Source organism: Rana temporaria, chromosome 5 (assembly GCF_905171775.1).
Source record: "Rana temporaria chromosome 5, aRanTem1.1, whole genome shotgun sequence".
Taxonomy (NCBI): domain Eukaryota; kingdom Metazoa; phylum Chordata; class Amphibia; order Anura; family Ranidae; genus Rana; species Rana temporaria.
Genome location: NC_053493.1, coordinates 265,549,685 through 265,570,208, shown reverse-complemented (window position 1 = coordinate 265,570,208; position 20,524 = coordinate 265,549,685). Strand labels below are relative to the sequence as shown.

The 20,524-nt window shown below is 44.0% G+C and overlaps 1 protein-coding gene across 1 annotated transcript; it reads left to right on the top strand.

Annotated features, from left to right (window-relative positions):
* Positions 1-6: 6 nt before the first annotated feature.
* TDP2 (tyrosyl-DNA phosphodiesterase 2) lies at positions 7-20,355 on the top strand. The gene is made up of 7 exons (XM_040353807.1): positions 7-223; positions 2,055-2,197; positions 3,826-3,987; positions 10,313-10,404; positions 12,506-12,624; positions 17,984-18,154; positions 20,029-20,355. Exons 1-7 carry the CDS (start codon positions 74-76, stop codon positions 20,308-20,310), a joined length of 1,119 nt encoding a protein of 372 aa, XP_040209741.1. The 5' UTR covers positions 7-73; the 3' UTR covers positions 20,311-20,355.
* Positions 20,356-20,524: the final 169 nt, after the last annotated feature.

Below are 20,524 nucleotides of genomic sequence, written 5' to 3'. Positions count from 1 at the left end.
AAGCGAGACTTGAGGAGTAGGCGTGGCTTTGTCGCCCGGGGAGGGCGTGGTCCGAGCCTGTCAGTTTGGAGTCATGGAAGAGGAGCAGAATGTAGAGTTTTTCCAAGAAGGTGGAGATGTGTCCAGTGACCGGGAACGGAAGTGTACAGCGTTTGCCAGCATTGCAGGCTGCGACCAGGGGGTGGCTCAGTGTTATCTGGCAGAGAATGACTGGGATCTGGAAGTATGCCTGTGTTTATATTCTATACAGGGGGGCTTGGGGAAATTAAACATGCTCCCTTGTAGTTGGGTGGCCCCCGGTACTGCAATGGTTAAATGCTGGCATGGGTCTAGACCAGTGATGGTGAGCCTTGGCACCCCCAGATGTTCTGGAACTACATTTCCCATGATGCTAATGCACTCTGCAGTGTAGGTGAGCATCATGGGAAATGTAGTTTCAAAACATCTGGGGTGCCAAGGTTTACCATCCACTGGTCTAGGGGAACCTGGGGGAAGCATTTTACTTACCGGATCCTCCGCTACTGCAGGCACCCTCTATGCCGCTAGATTGATCCCTCCCTTCTCTTTTTCCCTGTGTTCCGAGCGTCGTCCTCGTCGGTAACACTGATGTAGAGCCCATGTTCTTGCTTTGAACATGAAGATGCAGAGGGGCAGTCTAAGTCTGGAAAAGTAGGGGACAAGAGCGCGTGAGCTGCCAGGCGAGTCACTGATGAGGTAAGTAAGGGCTCAGGTATACTACAGTTTCCAAAATTGAGTTGAGCATTTATTTTTTTTGCCAAAGCTCCTAAACTCAACTACATAAAAGCTTATGTGTCCATTTAGACATAGCCTTTAACAAGAGTTTAGAAGCTGCTGCGGTTAGGAGAGGTTCAGGCTCCCTCTCCTGAACGCGGAAGAATCCTGCTCGGGATAGGAACGTTTTGGCAGGCGGTAAAAGCGCAGCGTGCTTTTGCCGCACTTTCCCGCGGTCATCCTAGACTGTGTGTACATGAGCCCTAAGCCCATTCACATTGGGTCAGGCTTTGAAATGTCGACGTTGCACCCGAGATCGTCAAAAGCAGTGCATGTACTACTTTTCCAGATCGATGCGTCTCGCCCCAAAGTTGGCGTTGCATCAATTTGAACACCTAGCAATAGGATGTAACTTGTCATGCGATTTGACCTGTTAAATCGTATGGCAAATCGTTCCAATGTGAACAGGGGCTTAAACTACTTTTCCCAGTCAGATGTAAATGAGTGTCTAAGAGCCCTTCCACACTGCTAGCGCGGGGGCATCGGCGGTAAAGTGCCACAAGTTTTAGCAGCACTTTACTGTCTTTTTAGAGTTGCTTTTTGGCCATTAACGGGGTGCTTTGAACGCCTGCTAGCAGCCAAATATAGAGTAAAAAGCGCATAGGCGCTTTGCAGATGCCGAGGCGGCACTGCCCATAGATTTCAATGGGCAGGGGCGCTTTAGGAGCTGTGTATAAACCGCTCCTAAAGTGCCTCAAAGAAGCTGCTCGCAGGACTTTTTTTTTTCATGTCCTAGTGTGAAATCACTCAGGGCTTTCACACTTGGATTGCAGATGAGACATTTTTCAGGTGCTATTTTGTTTAGCGCTAAAGCGCCTGAAAAACGCCTCCAGTGTGAAAGGGGGCATACTCTTGCAGTGTAAGGGAACAATTTAACTTTCTCCGGAGTTGTGCTTCAGTTCATGAAAAATTGAGGAATTCAAAATGGGTTCCAGGGGTGTACTCCTCACTGCTAAGGATGAGCTCCGGCGTGTTCGCATAGAACACGTGCAAAGCCCGCCAGGAAGTCGGCACCCGCGCTGCGCTAATCACAGCCAGGCAGACATTTCCCGATCTCTGCAGCCGAGCATCGGGACAATGTCTCCCTGGCTGTGATTAGCGCAGCGCGGGTGCCGACTTCCTGGCGGGCTTTGCACGTGTTCTATGCGAACACGCCGGAGCTCATCCTTACTCACTGCTTGAAAATAGGCTTAGAACTTTAGAATCAAATTAAAGGTAGTCATGTAAAAAAAAAAGTTTAAACGTGTTTCTTTTCATTGTAGAGAGCCATTAACTCATTCTTTGAACCTGGAGTAGAGAGCATCTCGCAGGAGGGGAATACAAATCAAGAGACACAGGAGGGAAATCGAAGTGAACAAACTACCTCCGAAGGACAACAAATGCCTGTAACCGCTCCAGATTGCTGGTAAGATTAAAGCTCTACGGCAAGATAAGTTACCCCCCCCCCCCCCCCCAACACTGCATTGAAGAAACTTTCCTAAGACCACCTATAGTAGGTTTTTACCACTCGATTATATAACTTCTACCTATGAGACTTGTGACACGCTCTCTGCTGCTTAGATTTTGTACAACATCTGGGTGTGGTGTTGCCCTTTCTTAAAGCGGTTGTATACCCGCTGAACTTTTTTTTTTTAACCCTGTAAAGCAAAACACTACATACTAGCTCATGAATTACTTGCCTTAGAACGAGGCGTCGGTAAGTTACCTGGTCCACGCCGAGGTAGCTGACATGTTGCCTCGGAGTGTCTTCTGGGTATCGTGGCTCCAGCGCTGTGAGTGGCTGGAGCCGCAATGTCGTCACTCGGGAGACTTCTTTCCGGCAAGATCCCTACGAAACACTTTTAATACCACTGATGAGCAGCGCGCCCTGACTTTGCTTTCTTACAGCACTATGGCCTCTGGCAGAAATTTTAGCATTCTTTGCTTCCAGGCCAGGTGTGACAGATGCCTGTGTAGTTCATACTGATCTGTTTAAAATAGAAATGCAAAATGTGTTAGGGAAAAAATAAATCTATTCTATCTTAAAGCGGAGTTCCGGCCACAATTTCACTTTTTAAATATAAATACCCCTGTAATACACAAGCTTAATGTATTCTAGTAAAGTTAGTCTGTAAACTAAGGTCCGTTTTGTTAGGTTGTTACAGCATTTAGACACTTTATAAAATAGAAATTGACTGGGGCCATCTTAAGTGTGGGCATCATGAAGCCAGACTGTATGACTTCCTGGATTTCAGCCTTGCAAATCTCGCACATGCTCAGTGCTGCACAAGCAGTGTCAGATCAGGTTTCAGCACCTGTGCTGTCCAAGTCGCATGATTCTTTGAGACTGGGGAGTGCACAGACTCCTGGAAAGTTACACCCACTACATTCCCAGGAGTCTGTGTGGTGTAGGTTAGGAAGCATTAAGCTCCTAGGTGCAGGAAGTGGGAAGATTAACTATTCTGCCTAGCAACAACACTTTGAAGGCATCTAAAAAAAAAAAAAAAAAAATTCGTAAAGGACTAATGACATTTTTTTAAAACTACTGATGTAATGTTATATTTATGGGTGGAACTCCACTTTAACCTATTCTATACATCTTCTCAGCTGCATAGGGGCTTAGACATTTGGGGGTGGAGACTGCAAGGGAGGGTAGTGTCAGCATGAGTCTTGCCACTGAAGGACGGGTAGGCTGTGCTCCCAAATAGAATGAACAATGCAAACTGACCACACTGGGACCACATTGCCCTGGCATGGTCAGTTTGAAACCTAAGTCTTGGGACTAGGAGGATCACCAGATATTTCACACAAAGGATTCAATGCAAAGAACAGGATCTCTTTTTAATACAAGTAGTAACCTAGACACGCATCAGGAATGTTGGGGGTGGCCTACACTTTTTAAAGTATGTGGCATTGGTTAGCATGGTAGTAGGGCAACTAGCCTTTTAGGAATGATAAGTTGGCAGTGCCAGCCTGAACATTCTTTTTGCTAAATTTTCCTTTTTGAGATGGCCTGTTTTGGTGTGATGTAAAAATAACGGTTTGCTTTTCCAGCATAGATCTGACCAGTGATGAGCCAGTTGTTAATACAGCAAAGAACACAGCAGCGAGCCAGAAAGATGAAAGCCATTTTATCTTTGTCACATGGAATATTGATGGGCTCGACTTATCCAATCTTCCAGAAAGAGCTCGGGCTGTTTGTTCATATTTAGCTTTGTAAGTACTTTTTTGTTAATATATATTTAGTGCATTTAACTTTCAATTTGCAATCTGTAGATAAACATTGCCCTGCATGATGCCTTGTTCTAGGGGTACAGTAATCTACACCGTACACTGTGTGTGACTGCTATAGAGGCATAACTAGAACCTTCAGGGCCCCGGTGCAAGAAACTGAAGAGGCTTCCCTTTGAGCCCGCCCAGTGACAGAATACCAGGGCCTGGTTACAAGTGCGACATTTGTGACCCTGGTAGTGCCGGGGTGCCACTCAAGTCCTGCAGTGGTATAAAGAGGCTGGGGGGAGTCACGCGTCCTCCAGTAAGTGGAGGAAAAGCCATACAGCTCCTGCAGTGACATAATGAGGAGGTAAAGCCACACAAGTCATGCAGTAACATGCAAAGGAGGAGTTTTCTGTCAGCCGCATAAGTCAATGCCTCTTCTATAGTACCAGCTGGAATTTCAGGCATGCTGTTGATATCACTCTGCCTCCTGGTCACTTTGAGTCCTGGTAGCAGGGGCTCTCGTGATTCACAGCAGCGCTGCAAGGTCAGTGTCACTGGGCACAACAGGAGACGGTAGCATTTGTATGGACACAATGGCATCTATATGGGCACAGCAGCAGCTTTATGGGAACAATAGGATGTAGCTGCTGCTGTGCCCATGTTAGATATAGATAGAGATCTGCTGTTGTGCAAATATAGATGCCCTTGTACCCATATAGAATTTAAAATCTCTCCGCTGGCTTAAGCCTGTGTGGGTTTTTTTTTTTTTTGTAATTGATCGCTTGCCTAATTGTATATTTATACCTTCATTTGCTGTGGTCGCAGCATATTTTGCATGTGGCTCAGATCGCCACGGCAAAACCAGGTACACTCCCCCCCCACAAAAGTTGCCAAAGGGGGAGGGTTATTGCGATTTAGGTGATGACTAAGCCCCCCCTTCATGACATTGTTGAAAATGGGCGGAGCATGGGTGACTTTAAAATTATGCCCGCCCCTGAAAAAAGTTCTGCAGACACCCATGCTGATGGCTAACAGATTAGAGAGGTAAATATTTTACTCCAGCTAAAAAATGAACCTACCAAAAACAGGGATGCCTGAACACATGTGAAACATTTGGGGAGCTTAACCTCTTGACGCTGACAACAAGGGGTTGTACCGGGGTGATGCCTGCCGCTATGATTTTTTTTTTTTTTTTTCTTGTAAATAACTGATGCGGCTAATCAGCGGCTCGGCTATTATTATGAGCAATGGGAGGGGATGTCCCGCTGCCATCTGCGGTTCACCTGTTCTCTCCCGTCCCACCTGAAGGCCCAAAGCAGGAATAGCCTTTGATCGGGTCACGGACCTAGTAACCCAGAAGCAATGTCATGGCATCGCTTCCGGTTTACTAAAGACTTTAAAAGCATTCAAAACACAGAATTTGGCTGTTTTTGAATACGGTCATGGTTTTAAATCTGGTGCCTTTAAGTGCAAAGGAGGCATTTGAGGTCTTATAGACCCCAGATCCCTCCTTAAAGAGTACCTGTCACTGCCTATTACTGTCACAAGGGATGTTTACATTCCTTGTGACAGCAATAAGTGATCAAAAAATAAATAAATTTAAAGGGACAGTGTAAAAATATATTTTTTAAAGCACCTCATCCCTCCGTGCTTGCGCGCAGAAGAGACCGCATACACAAGTCACACTCACAAATGTAAACAGTTTTCAAACCACACATGTTGGGTATCACTGCAATCGTTGGAGCGAGAGCAAGACCTCCTCTGTAACTAAATGGGTAACCTGTAGAAAAATTTAAAGCTTCGCCTATGGAGATTTTTAGGTACCATCGTTTGTCGTCATTCCATGCATGTGCGCAATTTTTTATTTTAAATTCATGAAAGTGTATTTCTTCCCAAAAAATTATTTGAAAGACCATTGTGACATAAAATATTGTAACGATCACCATTTTATTCCCTATGGCATTTTTTTTCTCTGGGGGGAGGGGGCACATTAGAATGTATATGTAAATCCCAAATGGGGGCCACATAAAACTGGGCCGCAAATGGCCCACGGGCCGGACTTTGGACATGCCTGCAGTAGAGGAAGTGGATGAAAACCAGTCCTGCAGTGACCATTTATTTTTTTTTTTTTTTTTTTTGCATCACCCGATCAGAGCCATGTGGATACCCAAATAAGTGTATTTACACTGTTTTTATTTTTTTTTTTCTCTCTAAAATTCCAGGGGACAGTTTTTAGATTTAAGTATTGCCTTTTGCGATTTTCTTTGTGCTGTTATCATAATTCAAATGCTATTTGTCTAGTTTGAGTGATTAAGACCCCTTTCACACTGAGGAGTTTTTCAGGCGGTACAGCGCTAAAAATAGCGCTGCTATACCGCCTGAAACTCCTGCACTGCATACTCAATGTGAAAGCCCCGAGGGCTTTCACACTGAGGCGATGCGCTGGCGGGAGAGAAAAAAATCTCCTGCCAGCAGAGCATCTTTGGAGCGGTGAGAGGAGCGGCGTGTATACCGCTCCTTCCCATTTAAAACAATGGGAAACTGCGGCAACACCACCCGCAATGCGCCTCTGCAGAAGGCGCATTGCGGGCGATATTAACCCCCACTAGCGGACGATAAAGGGTTAATACCGTACCGCTAGCGGCAGAATCCTGCGGAAAATCCAACGGTATAGCGCCGCTATTTTTAGCGGCGCTATACCGCCTCCCGCCCCAGTGTGAAAGGGGCCTTATAGAAAACAAATGCGTAGAAGGGCACCAGAATTCTGTAGCTGCATTCACAGAAATATTCCTACATGCTTTTACAACCCCTCTTGGAAAAAATGTTTCAATTGTTTGTGTAGAAAAAAAAAAAGAATTCAGACATGCTTCAAAAACAATTTTTCATTACCATCCCAACCTTCTAGCTTTAAACGCTTAAAAAACAAAAAAATAGGTGATTGCATTGTTTTTGCAGATCAAGCAGAGCAAAAAATATGGAATTGCTCAATTCTGAGGAAATTATGAAATCACCATGTACTTTGCTGTTCTAAAACAAACATCTGCATCAGATTACATCTGCCAATTGGTCTGCAGTTGGAGTTTTAGCACCAACCTTATTGACATGAATCATGGCCCCAACATGATGTCAGTTTAAACAAAGGAGAGGATTATGAAATGTCTTCAAGAAGATAAATAATCACGGAATGTTGCAAAAGATGTTGGTCCAGATTTTAGACAGTTGACTGAAAACAACCAAGTGCAAATCAAATGGGAAGGTTGTTAAAGGAAGGGGTACTGGTAGATCAAGGAAGACATCAAAGCATCAAGATATATAAAACGTAAAGCAATATAACTTAAAAACAGAAAATGCACAACAAAACAAAGGAGGTACAAATGGTCAAACTGGCGTCGAACTGTTGGACATCACCTAAAGAAAATGGGATTTACATACAGAAAAGCCAAACGAAAACCATCATTAGAGGTTGTAAACCTGAAGAAAAAAAAAAACCTGTAAGACAAAGGCATATTGAGCTAGTATAATGCTTGCCTTAGAACAAAGCCCTGCAGTGGTGCCTGCATACTGCTGAGACAGCTGACCTCTTCCCTGGTGTTCCGGGTTTGCGGGCTCCCGCACTGTGAGTGGCCGACACTGAAATGATGTCACTCGCACGTGTAGGAGCCGCTGGACACGACACAGGCCTCTGAAGAAATGACGCATACCTTCCTTTAGCAAGCATATGCTGATAAATTAATCAACGGTGTAAATAGTTAAAATCTCCTAAAGTATCTACAGGTAAGCCTTTATTATAGGCATGCTTGTGGGTACAGTTAAAGACTTTACTTTTTTACACCTAAACAGGAAAAAAAAACAAGGTTACAGTGGGCTAAAAAAAACTATTGGACTGTGGGTGACTGGATGAAAGTTATATTCAGTGATGAATTGTGAATCTGCATTGGGCAGGGTGATGCTGAAACTTTTGTTTGGTGCTGTTTCAATGAAATGTATGAAGACATCTGGCTGAAGAAAACATGTACATTTCTACAATCATTGATATGGGGTTGCATGTCGGGTAAAGGTACGGGCAGATGACAGTCAATAAATCTTCAATGAATGCACAAATTTATATTGGAATTTTGGATACTTTTCTTATTCCATCAATTGAAAGGATGTTTGACCTAATTTTTCATGATGATCATGCATCCTGCCATAGGGCCAAAGCCGTGAAAAATTTCCTTGACGAAAAACATGTCAAGGGCATGGCCTTCAAATAGTCCGGGCCTCAATCCAATTGATCTACGGTGGAGATTAAAGATAATGGTCCACGACAAGGCTCCAACCTGCAAAGCTGATCTGGCCACTGCAATAAGTAAAATCTGGAGCTGTATTGACGCAGAAAACTGTTAGTCAATAGTTAAATCCATGAGATTCCATACTTTTTTTTTTTTTCCCCCTCTGCTTGATCTGCAAAAACTGTTGCAGTTGACTAGTTTTCTTTCTTCCTCCCTTCTTAGTTGGTTGTTGGTGGTTCTGATTTTATTTTTCCACACAATTGAATGAACTTTTTTGCCAGGGGTTGTAATTCACAGAAGTGATGACTGAACAGATTTTGAAAGCAGTCCTTTCATGTCTCGGGCACAATGATCACAAAATGTATTTATCTTGTTGCACCTGCCTTTTCTGTCTTTCTGTTCTGTCTTCCCCCCCTTGTCCCTCCTATACTTGTGATGTATTTCCTGTTCCTTCACATTGTGATTGTGGGGATAAAGATGGCCAGTTATGTCTAGGCCTTGTGCAATCTGCTCTCACCTGGGAACACATTACTTTTGTTTTTGACCTGCAAATACCGTCTTTTTCATTCGTATGCCACATCTTGTCTGTTACCTGCTGCTTCAATAAAAACCCACGCTGCTGAGAAAATGTTGTTTGAGTTCAGCTATCTGATAGACTGTCCACAGTGATTGTATCTGCTTATACAGGCCAGGAATAGAGGTTTTGGCAAGGGTTAGTGGTTGTAAACCACCACTTGTACCTACAAGTAAATATCTCCTTAACCTGCACGGTTTAGGAGATATTTATACACTTGTGCCGACGTCATCGGCACATGTGCACTAAAACGGCTCGCTTGTGCCATTTCTTCAGCAGCTTGCCATGACTGGAGGCTCCCGTGCATGCTCAGGTGTGGCGTCATCACGGCTCCGGCCAATCGCAGCGCCAGAGCCTGGAAATGACTCTGGGAGACATGTCGCCGGTCAAAGCGATGTGCGTGCCCACTTCAGCAGCTTTGATCTAAGGCAGTGGTTCTCAACCTTTCTAGTGTGGTGACCCCTTGATAAAATGTCCTAAGTTGTGGGGACCCTAACAGTAAAATTTTTGTAGCGTGGCTTGCCAGCACCCAAGGCAAGACAAGTAATTTGCACCTCTAACCCATGGACATTTAGCGCTCCCGAGTCCCTACCCCTTGTATAGTATTAAAACCCCTTATGGTACATTTTAGGATGTACCAGTCTCGCTTTGTTCTCCTTTATTTCCCTTTTTAGTCCCCCCCCCCCCCCCCCCCCCCCCCCCGCATCCCTCTCTCTAGCCATCTTTCTTGTTCTCTAATTCTTTATCTCCCATTATCTTTGTTTCTTCCCCTTCCATGTATTTATTTTTATTCCTTCTTACTCCTTGATGGGGGAGGGGGGAGTGGAGGGAATGGGATGAGTGGCAGTGCTGGCGGGGAGTTGGGATGAGTGGCAATGCTGGGGGGAGATTCTGATCAGCCAACTTAGGTGCTCCTTGATCAAGGTCATCTACTGATCTGAGAACTGTAGTGGGGACTCTAATCACAGGCAGTGTTACTCACTGTGTCTCCCACTTTGTGGTGTTTTGCAGCAGTGACACCTAAGCCAAAATCAGCAGATAGGGTCTCCTCCAGCCCTTTTCCCTTCACATTCCTCACTAGTCAGCTGACAGCCACTTTGAGTCACTACTAGAACAGTTAGTCAGAATACCTATACTTGTGTTTTCTGTCTGACATTGATTTAATCCTCCAAGCTCTTCTACCTAAACTGGAGCAGATGTCACTCTTGTAAGTACTGTCCATGCAGTCCATTGTGGACTACAAGCTGGCAAGCCATCACCTAGCCGACTGGTATGTTCAGCTTCACAGGAAGCGGAGGCTATCATGGGACTTGTCAGTATAGCTGCTAATAGTGCAAGTGGCCAGCAGGAAGTTGCACATTCTATTCCCGGCATGTGGGTTTAATGAAAGTTGTACATTTTTTAAACCTGTAGTGATGCAGCTTTTGTGATTTTGTGTAGAGAATTAACCCATACATATTTCTTATCCTTATAACAGGTACAGTCCAGATGTTGTGTTTTTACAAGAGGTTATACCTCCTTTGTATGATTATCTAAAGAAGAGAGCGGTTAGCTACACAATCATTACAGGTATGTGTTTTCACCATTCTAGGGTTTTCATTTGGAATCCTTGTGGAATTCAGACTTCTGCAAAACGCCTCAATACACCTCTAACGTGTGTAATTTTTTTTTTTTTTTTGGGTGTTCTGCTAGGAGAAAATTAACATGACATCTTCTGCATCTTTAAAGTGGTAATCCAAAAACAAAAAATGCAATTAAGGATGAGCTCTGGCGTGTTCGCATAGAACACGTGCAGAGCCCGCCAGGAAGTGTGCACGGCGCTGTGCTAATCACAGCCAGGGAGACATTGTCCCGATGCTCGGCTGCAGGGATCGTGAAATGTCTCCCTGGCTGTGATTAGCGCAGCGCCGTGCACACTTCCTGGCGGGCTCTGCACGTGTTCTATGCGAACACGCCAGAGCTCATCCTTAAATGTAATATATTGCTGCTTACCAATCAGGTATGGTGGGTGCATTTTTTTTTATTTTAACTTTTAATGATACATCATTTTTAAACCATATTGAAATCTAACTAGTTATTTACAATGAACATGGCACTAACAGTATGCTCAAAAATCGTTCTTGCTGTCATAAATATTTTTTTCTAAAAACGCTCCTGCTTGCTGTTCGGCGCCATACCAACTTTGGTCTTCCGCGTCTGTCTTGTAATTAAGTTCCAACAAGAAAAGGAGAGATGGCGTAAGGATCAACTTGGTACTGTCTATAGTTGTCCCAAAGATGAATATGAAGGGGCAAGTAATCGGTTCAAATTAACACTGATGGCTGCGACCTTGAGAGTGAAGCACAACTCTGAAGCAAATAGGAAAAGGACAGGGTGCGCCAGACTCTGTGTAGTATTCTAATCTTTTAATGGAATAAACAAATAAAGCCAAATGGCTACTCACAAAGGCAGATAATGAACAAGCATATAGAAAGTGGGGTTCCGGGGTCACTGTGCATTCCACGGTGGGCGATGTGGGTATCCGTGATGGTTGTAACCGGCCACAGGATGGTGGAGTAACGGTGGTAACTCTGTCTGTGTCCAGAAAGCTGGAGTGGAGAGGCTACACGCCGAATGATGTCAATGGCGTCTGTAGACAGGAACCGGAAGTGCGTCCCAGCATGGAACGTAAGCTCCGTAAACCGGAAGTGACATGGTGGCCAATAGGATGACGCGTTTCACAGCATCCACTGTTTCCTCAGATTTGAGGAAACAGCGGATGCTGTAAAACTCGCCATCCTATTGGCCACCATGTCACTCCATCGACTTGTGTACAATCAGCCTGTTGGAAAATTTTTGTTCAATTGGTGTCTCCAGTTATTCTGACAACATGGAGGTCTCCCAGCTGTCAAAATACATCAGCTCTGCAGGAAGGATTCCCCTATCTACCCAAAGTGTGGGAATCTGAATTGATTTTGTTTCTCTCGTTCAGCCCACTGGTTGAATGAAAATGAATCCTGTATGCCTTAGCACCCTGTTCTCTTTGCTAGCCCAGCTCCTCCACCTCCCTACTAATAACCTTTTTATGTTGCTGCTACAAAGATTACTGTAGTGACCGTTGATTCTGCAGGGGCTGCAAGATGATAGAGCCCAGGAGCAGTCATAAGTATTTTAGATGTCTACACAAAGGAGGCATATTACCTTACAATTCTTTATTATTAAATCAACCTCAGAATCTCCAATTTCATTATCTGAGTGGATCATGTTTACTTTGCAAAGTAAATTTTTACTCAACTTATCAAGTGTGGTAAAACAAAGTGAAACTTCACTTTTGTCAATGCCTTTTTAAAGAAAGGAAAAATGTAATCCTGTCCGAGCAAGATTACTGGATAATTGCTGTACATGATTGGATGATTGAAGTTGGAACTGCTTCACCTCATTCACTAAGAAGTAAAAATCTACTTTGCAAAGTAAACCATGCTCTACTTCTTTTTACTGAATCAAAACCGCCATGTCAGACTTTAAAATAAAGAATTAGAATTATGAAATGTGTAAAACTCCAATAAATAGCTGGGTGTTTATACATCTTGACTAATAGAAATCCCATTTTCTCTCCCTCTATCCCATAGGAGAACTCCATAATGAGGGTTTTTTACTGTGATTTTGGTTTATTAAAATTATGTATTTTTAGGAAATGATGATGAATACTTCACTGCCATTATGCTGAAAAAATCCAGAGCGACGCTAGTAAGCCAAGAAACGATTCCTTTCCCAACAACTTCCATGATGAGGAATTTGCTGGTGGCGAATGTATGTTTATTTTTTTATTATTAATTATTTATTTAATGGCAATAACCCAATAAGATATAATCAGAGCATAAACAGTATATTACACATTTCATATATGCAGCTTGTATACTGAGTGCATATATGCACTCCTTTTCCTAACCCTGAGGCTCCATTCACACCTAGGCGTATTTACGCCCGACGCTCGATACGCTGGAGGGGAGAAATACCATTGCCCTCTATGGAGATGGTTCACGTCTCCACGCCGAACGCCTGAAGCTCAAAACAAGTCCCGGACCCTTTTTTCAGGCGGCTTCGGCATTCGGCATAGGAGTGGACCTGGGGGTTTAATGGGGGTTAAAATCGCGGCAAATCGATGTACAAAACGCCACAATTTGTCGCCACAATTCGCGGGACAAAACGCCGCGATTAGGTGTGAATGCAGCCTGAAGGTTTACCAGGTTTGAATAATCGGAACAGAATGTTACAATATATTCATTGTAACTGTAGCTTATTACTGATCTGTCACAATCTAGTGCAACAGTACATACAGGAGGAATCTGTGTTTATTTGGTGGGGGGGAGGGGGGGGGGGGTGAATGTAAGTCTGTATATGGCATCATGCAGGTGAATCCATGTGAATGTTGCTAATTTAATAATTTTGTGGTCTCTTTCATATTCCTTCCTTTTTGGTACCTTTCACATTGAAATTACTTTTTTTATAAAAGATCTTCATCCTTTTTAAATCCTTGTGGAATACCCCAGGGGACCAAGAACATGGAGCATGTGCTCCCATTCTTATCGTTCTATGGTTGCTGAGCTAGCCTGGTTGACAGCGCCCCTCTGTGCTTTTCAATCCATGGAGACAAATTTTAATGAGGTCCAAGTGACAACACAGAGGAGAGGGAGTTTTAGCAGGCGGCACAGGGGAGAGGGCTAACATTTGCAGCCTTGCCATCTTCTAGCCCTTGACATCTTTCTTGTACACCAGAAGACGGGCAACTGAGTCCAAACCCACCCACAAGTTTTCAGAAGAATGACTAGAGTTCTACATGGTGACTTGTTCTGTAAATAAAAGCGCTTCTCTGCCAACGTGGGTGAGCTAGAAATGGAGCATGGTCATTTACAACAGAAGTCACCAGCTCTTCTCTGCCTGGAAGAGATCAGCTCTGCCCTGGCAAGCCTGGTGTGGAAAGTCTATCCATGGATGCAACCCACTGTCTGCACTCTGAGAGCTCCCTATAGAGCTCTACATGCTTGGTGTCCAGGTCTTCCAGGCAGTGTCTAACCCTGATCCACTCTTGTCCCACACAGAGCCCTGTTTAGAGGGAAACCTTGTGCTGTTATGTGTAAAAATAAATACGTTAATCTACATTTTAAGTCCAATTCAAAGAACACATAAAGGAACTTTTAGGACTCTTTCACACGAACGTGTCCGGGCTCCTCTTTGCTCAGCGAGGTTCGCTCCGTTGATCCCCCTGCTGAGCAGGAAGATGACAGGTCTGTCTCTGCACACTATGCAGGGACCGACCTGTCAGAGTGCCACTCTCCCCTATGGGGGATCAGATTAAGATGGACCGTAGAGTCAGTTTTCATCTGATCCGCCAGACGGATGGAAAATGGGGTTTTCATCCGCCACACTTTAGTGGGTCGGATGTCAGCGGGCATGTCTGCTGACATCTGTGGCTCCATAGACCTGCGCGGAGCATCCGTTCAGGTCCGCCTAAAAAACGGATAGGCGGACCTGAACGATCCGCACAGTGTAAAAGGGGGCCTTGGGTTTCGTGTACACGGGACGTTTTTACATCCTCACTTGAGCAATTTAACTTGACAGATGGTAACCCACATTTAAAACTTCAGTTTTGCCACGTTTATCGGTGTTTCAGGGGCTAGGAAGGGGTCTAGAGCCTCCAGACGCTCTATAGCCAGATAGTTAAGGACGGCTATTGTTCAAGCTTATGGGATAGGGGGGGGTTGGAGCCCCCAGATGGTATCAGGGCACATTCCACCAGGGCAGTGGTGACTTCTCAAGCAGAGTGGGCTGGTGCTTCTCCGGTGCAGATTTGTAGGGCTGCAACATGGTCCAGCTTTACCACGTTTGTGAAGCACTACAGATTGGACCTACTGTCAGCCAGAGACAAGGCCTTTGGTTGTAAAGTACTGCAGGCAGTAGTCCCACCCTAAGGTAAGGTGCTCGCTTATGCTCTCTAAGGTGGCTGTCCTGAAAGATGGACTAAAGAAAAACGGAGTTACTTACCGGTAACATCCTTTTCCAGGAGTCTTTCAGGACAGCACAGGTACCCACCCAGGTTATTGGATATCTGAAGACTCATCGCATGAGACCGTCGGGTAAGATAAACGTTTTGTATGACGTTTTCTTGTGTCTCCCCAGTTGGTCGGAGGTACTCTTGAAGAACTGAGGGGCCAGTGGGAGGATGAGGCTTAAATCTTGCAATAGAAGGTGGTGTTTCCTGAGAGGGGAGGAGCCGGGATCACTCGAAGGTGGCTGCCCGGAAAGACTTCTGAAAAAGGATGTTACCGGTAAGTAACTCCAGTTTTTTGTCATCTGTCTCCCATTGATTGGTTTACCTTCACTTTTGGTCATGTAGACTGTGCCAGGAGTGAGAAGAAATATCTCCAAAGTTGAGGGAAATCCCTCCTTACAGGTGTTTCAAACCAGCATCCCTATCGGATTTCCCCACTAGTCCTGTTCTTGCAACAACTTCAGATCACTTTCAGTCCTAATACCAGTGGTTACTGGGACAAATCAAACCCATCACCACTGTGTCCAAAACTAACACAAGTTTTGACTTTAAATGCCCTTTAAATGTGTTTTTACTTAGATCTAGCATAACTCAACTAAATTGCGCTTTTTATAGTGGCAGTAAACTCTCAATATGAAATCTGATCTATTACTGCAGAACTTGCCACGGTTGCTATCTGGTTTCTCTCTGCAGGCTACTACCTCATTGTATTCTGTGATAGGGGCTTACCTTTTCTCCCGTTCAATCTGGTGGTTGGCTCCATAGCATTGCAGGGTCTCATGAAGCCACCCTTGCATGTACACTCCAGCCTGTAAAGGGTATACTTGCAGATTGTTGCTCTGCTTATGCAGATCAGGGGGCAGTCATGTGACTATTGTGTGATATGTCTGGATGCACATGTGCATTTAATCAAAGGCGAAGGGACCAACTAGATGTGATGGGCCTGGGATAGAGTGCACATGTGCCGTGTGCTTCATGGAACGAGGGACCAAGTACAATGTGCGATCATGTAACAACTGTGGTGACTGCTCCCTATTCATAGCCGTCCCCTCCCTTAATCCTGGACAGAAGTCTAATGGTGAAAGAATTTGATTAAACAGTGACTGCACTGCAAAAGTAAGATAATGTGATATATTCTCAAATCTTTTTGCTTAAGGTAAGCAAACCAAGCCAAGGAATTGTCTGTAGATCTCCAAAACAGGATTGTATCAAGGCACATAGATCTGGAGAAGGGTACAGAAAAAATTCTGCAGCATTTGAAGGGCCTAATGAGCACAATGGCCTGCATCATCCATAAATGGAGGAAGTTTGGAACCACAGGGACTCTTTCTAGAGCGGGCCACCTGGCCAAACAGTGATTAGGGGAAAAGGGCCCTTGAAGTAAAACTTGCAATACTATACACTCTATTATAACTTGTATAGCTATTGCGTGTATGTATCAATTGTATAATCCTTATAATTGGCTAGTCAGACTATGCCAGGCCTAATGATGTAATGTTAGATATGAAGGCAGACACATATGCTAGTAAACAATATCTTATTTCTTCCCCAAGAAAATAGGAATATCATACGAACAGCTGATATCTATAGAGCCTATAACATTAATAAAACGGTACATATACTTAACATGTCCTCTAGGTAGAATCCTTGATGGCGGAGTTCAGATGTTGAAATAAGCTCTCTGTTACAACTAAGGTTCTTTAAATAGGACCGTTTGAAACTCATTCAAACTCCCCCCCCCCCCCCCCCATTGCCATCCCCCCTTTGCTTCTGGATCATAGTGTTCACAGGACAATCCTCCTCAATAGATTATATTACTGACTGTCCTGCCATACTTGGCCTCTGGGGACAGTATTGCCCATATCTTCTCAAATGGCTTGCTGGCCTTTGATCATTGCCATTACTTATGTTGGCAGTTACACCTCCCTTTTGAAGCTTGTTTGTGGAGGGTCTAATCACGGAATCTCGCAGACAGATTGGAGCCGCTATTATGTAAATTTAGATTAACTGGCTACATTCCAACCTGGGGGGAGTGGCCATCATGTCCTCCAGGAAACTGCCAGCATCAGCCTGGCTGAGCGTTGGGAATGAAAAAACAAATGTGTAGAACATCCAGAAACTATATTGATTCATGTTGCCTTCCAACAGCCTTGGTCGGGCATGTCTCTGTGGAGAGTAGGCCTGTATGGTAGAGTGGCCAGATGGAAGCCACTCCTCAGTAAGGCACATGACGAGCCACCTGGCATTTGCCAAAAGGCACCTGAAGGACTCTTAGACCATGAGAAACAAAATTCTTTGGTCTGATGAAACAAAGATTGAACTCTGGTCTAAATGGCAAGCATCATGTCTGGAGAAAACCAGGCACCGCTCATCACCTAGCCAATACCATACCTACAGTAAACCATGGTGGTGGCACCATCGTGCTGTGAGAATGTTTTTCAGCGGCAGGAACTGGGAGACTAGTTAGGATCAAGGGGAAAGATGAATGCAGCAATGAACGGAGACATCCTTGATAAAAATCTGCTCCCGAATGCTCTGGACCTCAGACTGAGGGGAAGGTTCATCTTCCAACTGGACAACAACCCTAAGCACACGGCCAAGTTAACGGAGTGACTACAGGACAACTCTGTGATTGTCCTTGAGTGGTCCAGACTTCAACCCGTTTGAACATCTCTGGAGAGATCTGAAAATGGCTGTGCACTGACTCTCCCCATCCAACCTGATTGAGCTTGAGAGGTCCTGCAAAGAAGAATGGAAGAAACTGCCCAAAAATTAGGTGTGCCAAGTTTGTAGCATCATACTCAAAAAGACTTGAGGCTGTTATTGGTGCCAAGGGTGCTTTTAATAACGTATTGAGCAAAGACAGAATATTTTATGTACATGTAAAAAAAAAATTTTTTTTTAATTTGCAGACTTCTTTCACATTGTCATTATGGGGTATTTGTAGAATTTTGAGGAAAAGTAAATTAATCCATTTTGGAATAAGGCTATAACAAAATGTGGAAAAAGTGAAGCGCTTTGAATACTTTCTGGATGCACTGTATACTGTTATCTGTCTTTGGTCAAACTTGTTCCCACTACTCCTCCTGTACACTGAAGATGCTTACTGTTTCCTTCTAGGTGAAACTCTGTGGCAGTGACATCTGCCTAATGACTTCCCACTTGGAGAGCACCAAAGATCATGCAAATGAGCGGATGAAGCAGCTGGGCATTGTACTTCAGAAGATGTTGGAGGTTCCACCATCAACCACTGTGATATTTGGTGGTGATACCAACTTAAGAGACAAAGAGGTCTGTATAATACACAATTTTGTTGCCTGTTTTGCCACTTCCCCTATATTTCAGTTTATGGTCTTGGTCCACCATACCTGCATAAGAGTAGGTTTTTAAATCCACTATTGCTTACGTATGGGAAGGAAAAATTCAGTGTAGGTATCTGTTTTGTCATAAAGCAAAAACCCCTTTTAAAGTGGAGTTCCACCCATTTTTTTATGTTTGTCTGTGCTTCATGCCCTAATCTCATAGTGTTCAGAATGGACAATTTTTATTTATTTTGTTGCTTGTAAAGACCTTTATTTTGTAGTCCTTCATTACTTTCTCCTTCTTATTAGCCTAGGCTATTAAGTCACAAGGCTATTCGCAAGGGTTTCTGGGATAGGCATCATGTATCCCAGTAGTCCTTGCAAATAGCCTATTTGCATAGAGAAGGGGTGGCAACTTCCTCTGACACTCCCGTTGCTATGGAAATCTGACTGAAACCTATTACATCGATTGTGCAGCACTGAGCATGTGCGAGATCTGCAAGGCTGAAATCCAGGAAGTCATACAGTCTGGCTTCATGATGCCCACACTTAAGATGGCCACGGTCTATTTCTAGATTATAAACAAACTAAATGCTCTAACAACCTAACAAAATGGATCTTAGTTTACAGACTAACTTTACTAGACTACATTAAGCTTGTGTATTACAGGGGTATTTATATTTAAAAAGTGAAATTGTGGGTGGAACTCCCCTTTTAAATACATATTCATGTACATATATTTAGATTGGTAAGCTAAAAATGTATGTATAATATCATGGCAGTAGGAGTCTTGTACTTAGGCCATCAATTGTAAATCGCTTTAACTCCACTGTATTGCCAAAAGTATTGGGATGTCTGCCTTTACATGAATTTTAATGGCATCCCAGTCTTAGTCCATAGGGTTCAATATTGAGTTAGCCCCACCGTTTTGCAGCTATAACGGCTTCAACTCTTCAAGGCTTTCCACAAGGTTTAGGAGTGTGTCTATGGGAATGTTTGACCATTCTTCACAAAGCACATTTGTGAGGTCAGGCACTGATGTGGACGAAAAGGCCTGGCTCAGTCTCTGCTCTTATTCATCCCAAAGGTGTTTTATCGGGTTGAGGTCAGGACTCTGTGCAGGCCAACCAAGTTTCTCCACCCAAAACATGCTCATCCATGCCTCCTATGGACCTTGCTTTGTGCACTGGTCCAAATCATTTGGTGGAGGGTGGGTTATGGTGTGGTGTTTGTTTAGGTGCTGGTCTTGGCCCCTTAGATCAAGTGAAGGGAACTCTTAAGGCGTCGGCCTACCAAGACCTCTTTCATGCTTGCAACTTTGTAGGAAAAGTTTGGGGATGGCCCCTTCCTGTTCCAACATCACTGCGCACCGGTGCATAAACTGGGTCCATAAAGACGCAAATGATTGAGTTTGGGGTGGAGCAGCTTGACTGGCCTGCGGAGATTCCTGACCTCAACTCGACCTTTGGGATCAATTGAAGCAGACACTTCTAGCCAGGCCTTCTCTTCCACATCAATGCCTGACCTCACAAATGCGCTATTTGAATGGTCAAACATTCCCATATACACACTCCTAAACCTTGTGGACAGCCTTGTTGAAGAGTTGAAGCTATTTATAGCTCCAAAGGTGGGCCAACTCATTATTGAACCTTATGGACTAAGACTGGAATGCCATTAAAGTTCATGTGCGTGTAAAGGCAGGCATCCCAATACTGGGACAGGAAGGGAGAAGAAATCTCAATGGGGATACAGCAATAAAAACATGACACTGGTTCTAACCCTGCTGCACTCCAAAGTGTAAAAGAAAAATGGTTGGTGTCTCATTAAGACACTGACTGATCATATTCTATTTTTGATTGACAGGTTGAAAAAATAGGTGGCCTGCCCAGTCCCATCTTGGACATCTGGGAATTTCTGGGGAACCCTGAAAATTGCCGTTATACGTGGGACACAAAAATGAACAACAACTTAAAGGCTTCATACACCTGCAGGATGCGCTTTGACCGAATACTGTACCGCTGTGCTGTAGATGGCATCCAAGTAATTCCTCAGTCTTTGGAATTGATTGGCACTGAAAAACTGGATTGTGGTAGATTTCCTAGTGACCACTGGGGATTATTGTGTGATTTTGATGTGATTTTATGAGCTGAATATTTTATAATTTGCAAATTAAAAGTTTTTATAGAACATTAAGCGTTTAGAATTTTTATAGAATTTTCAAGTAACTGCTTAAAAAGCGAATATAAGCTACCAACACTATTTAGAAGGTTGTACCACCTATAGGTGATGAGATGCATCATGAAGAATACAAAAACAGAGCCTCATATAGCAAAGGGTGTACCTAGTAGGCAGACTTGGT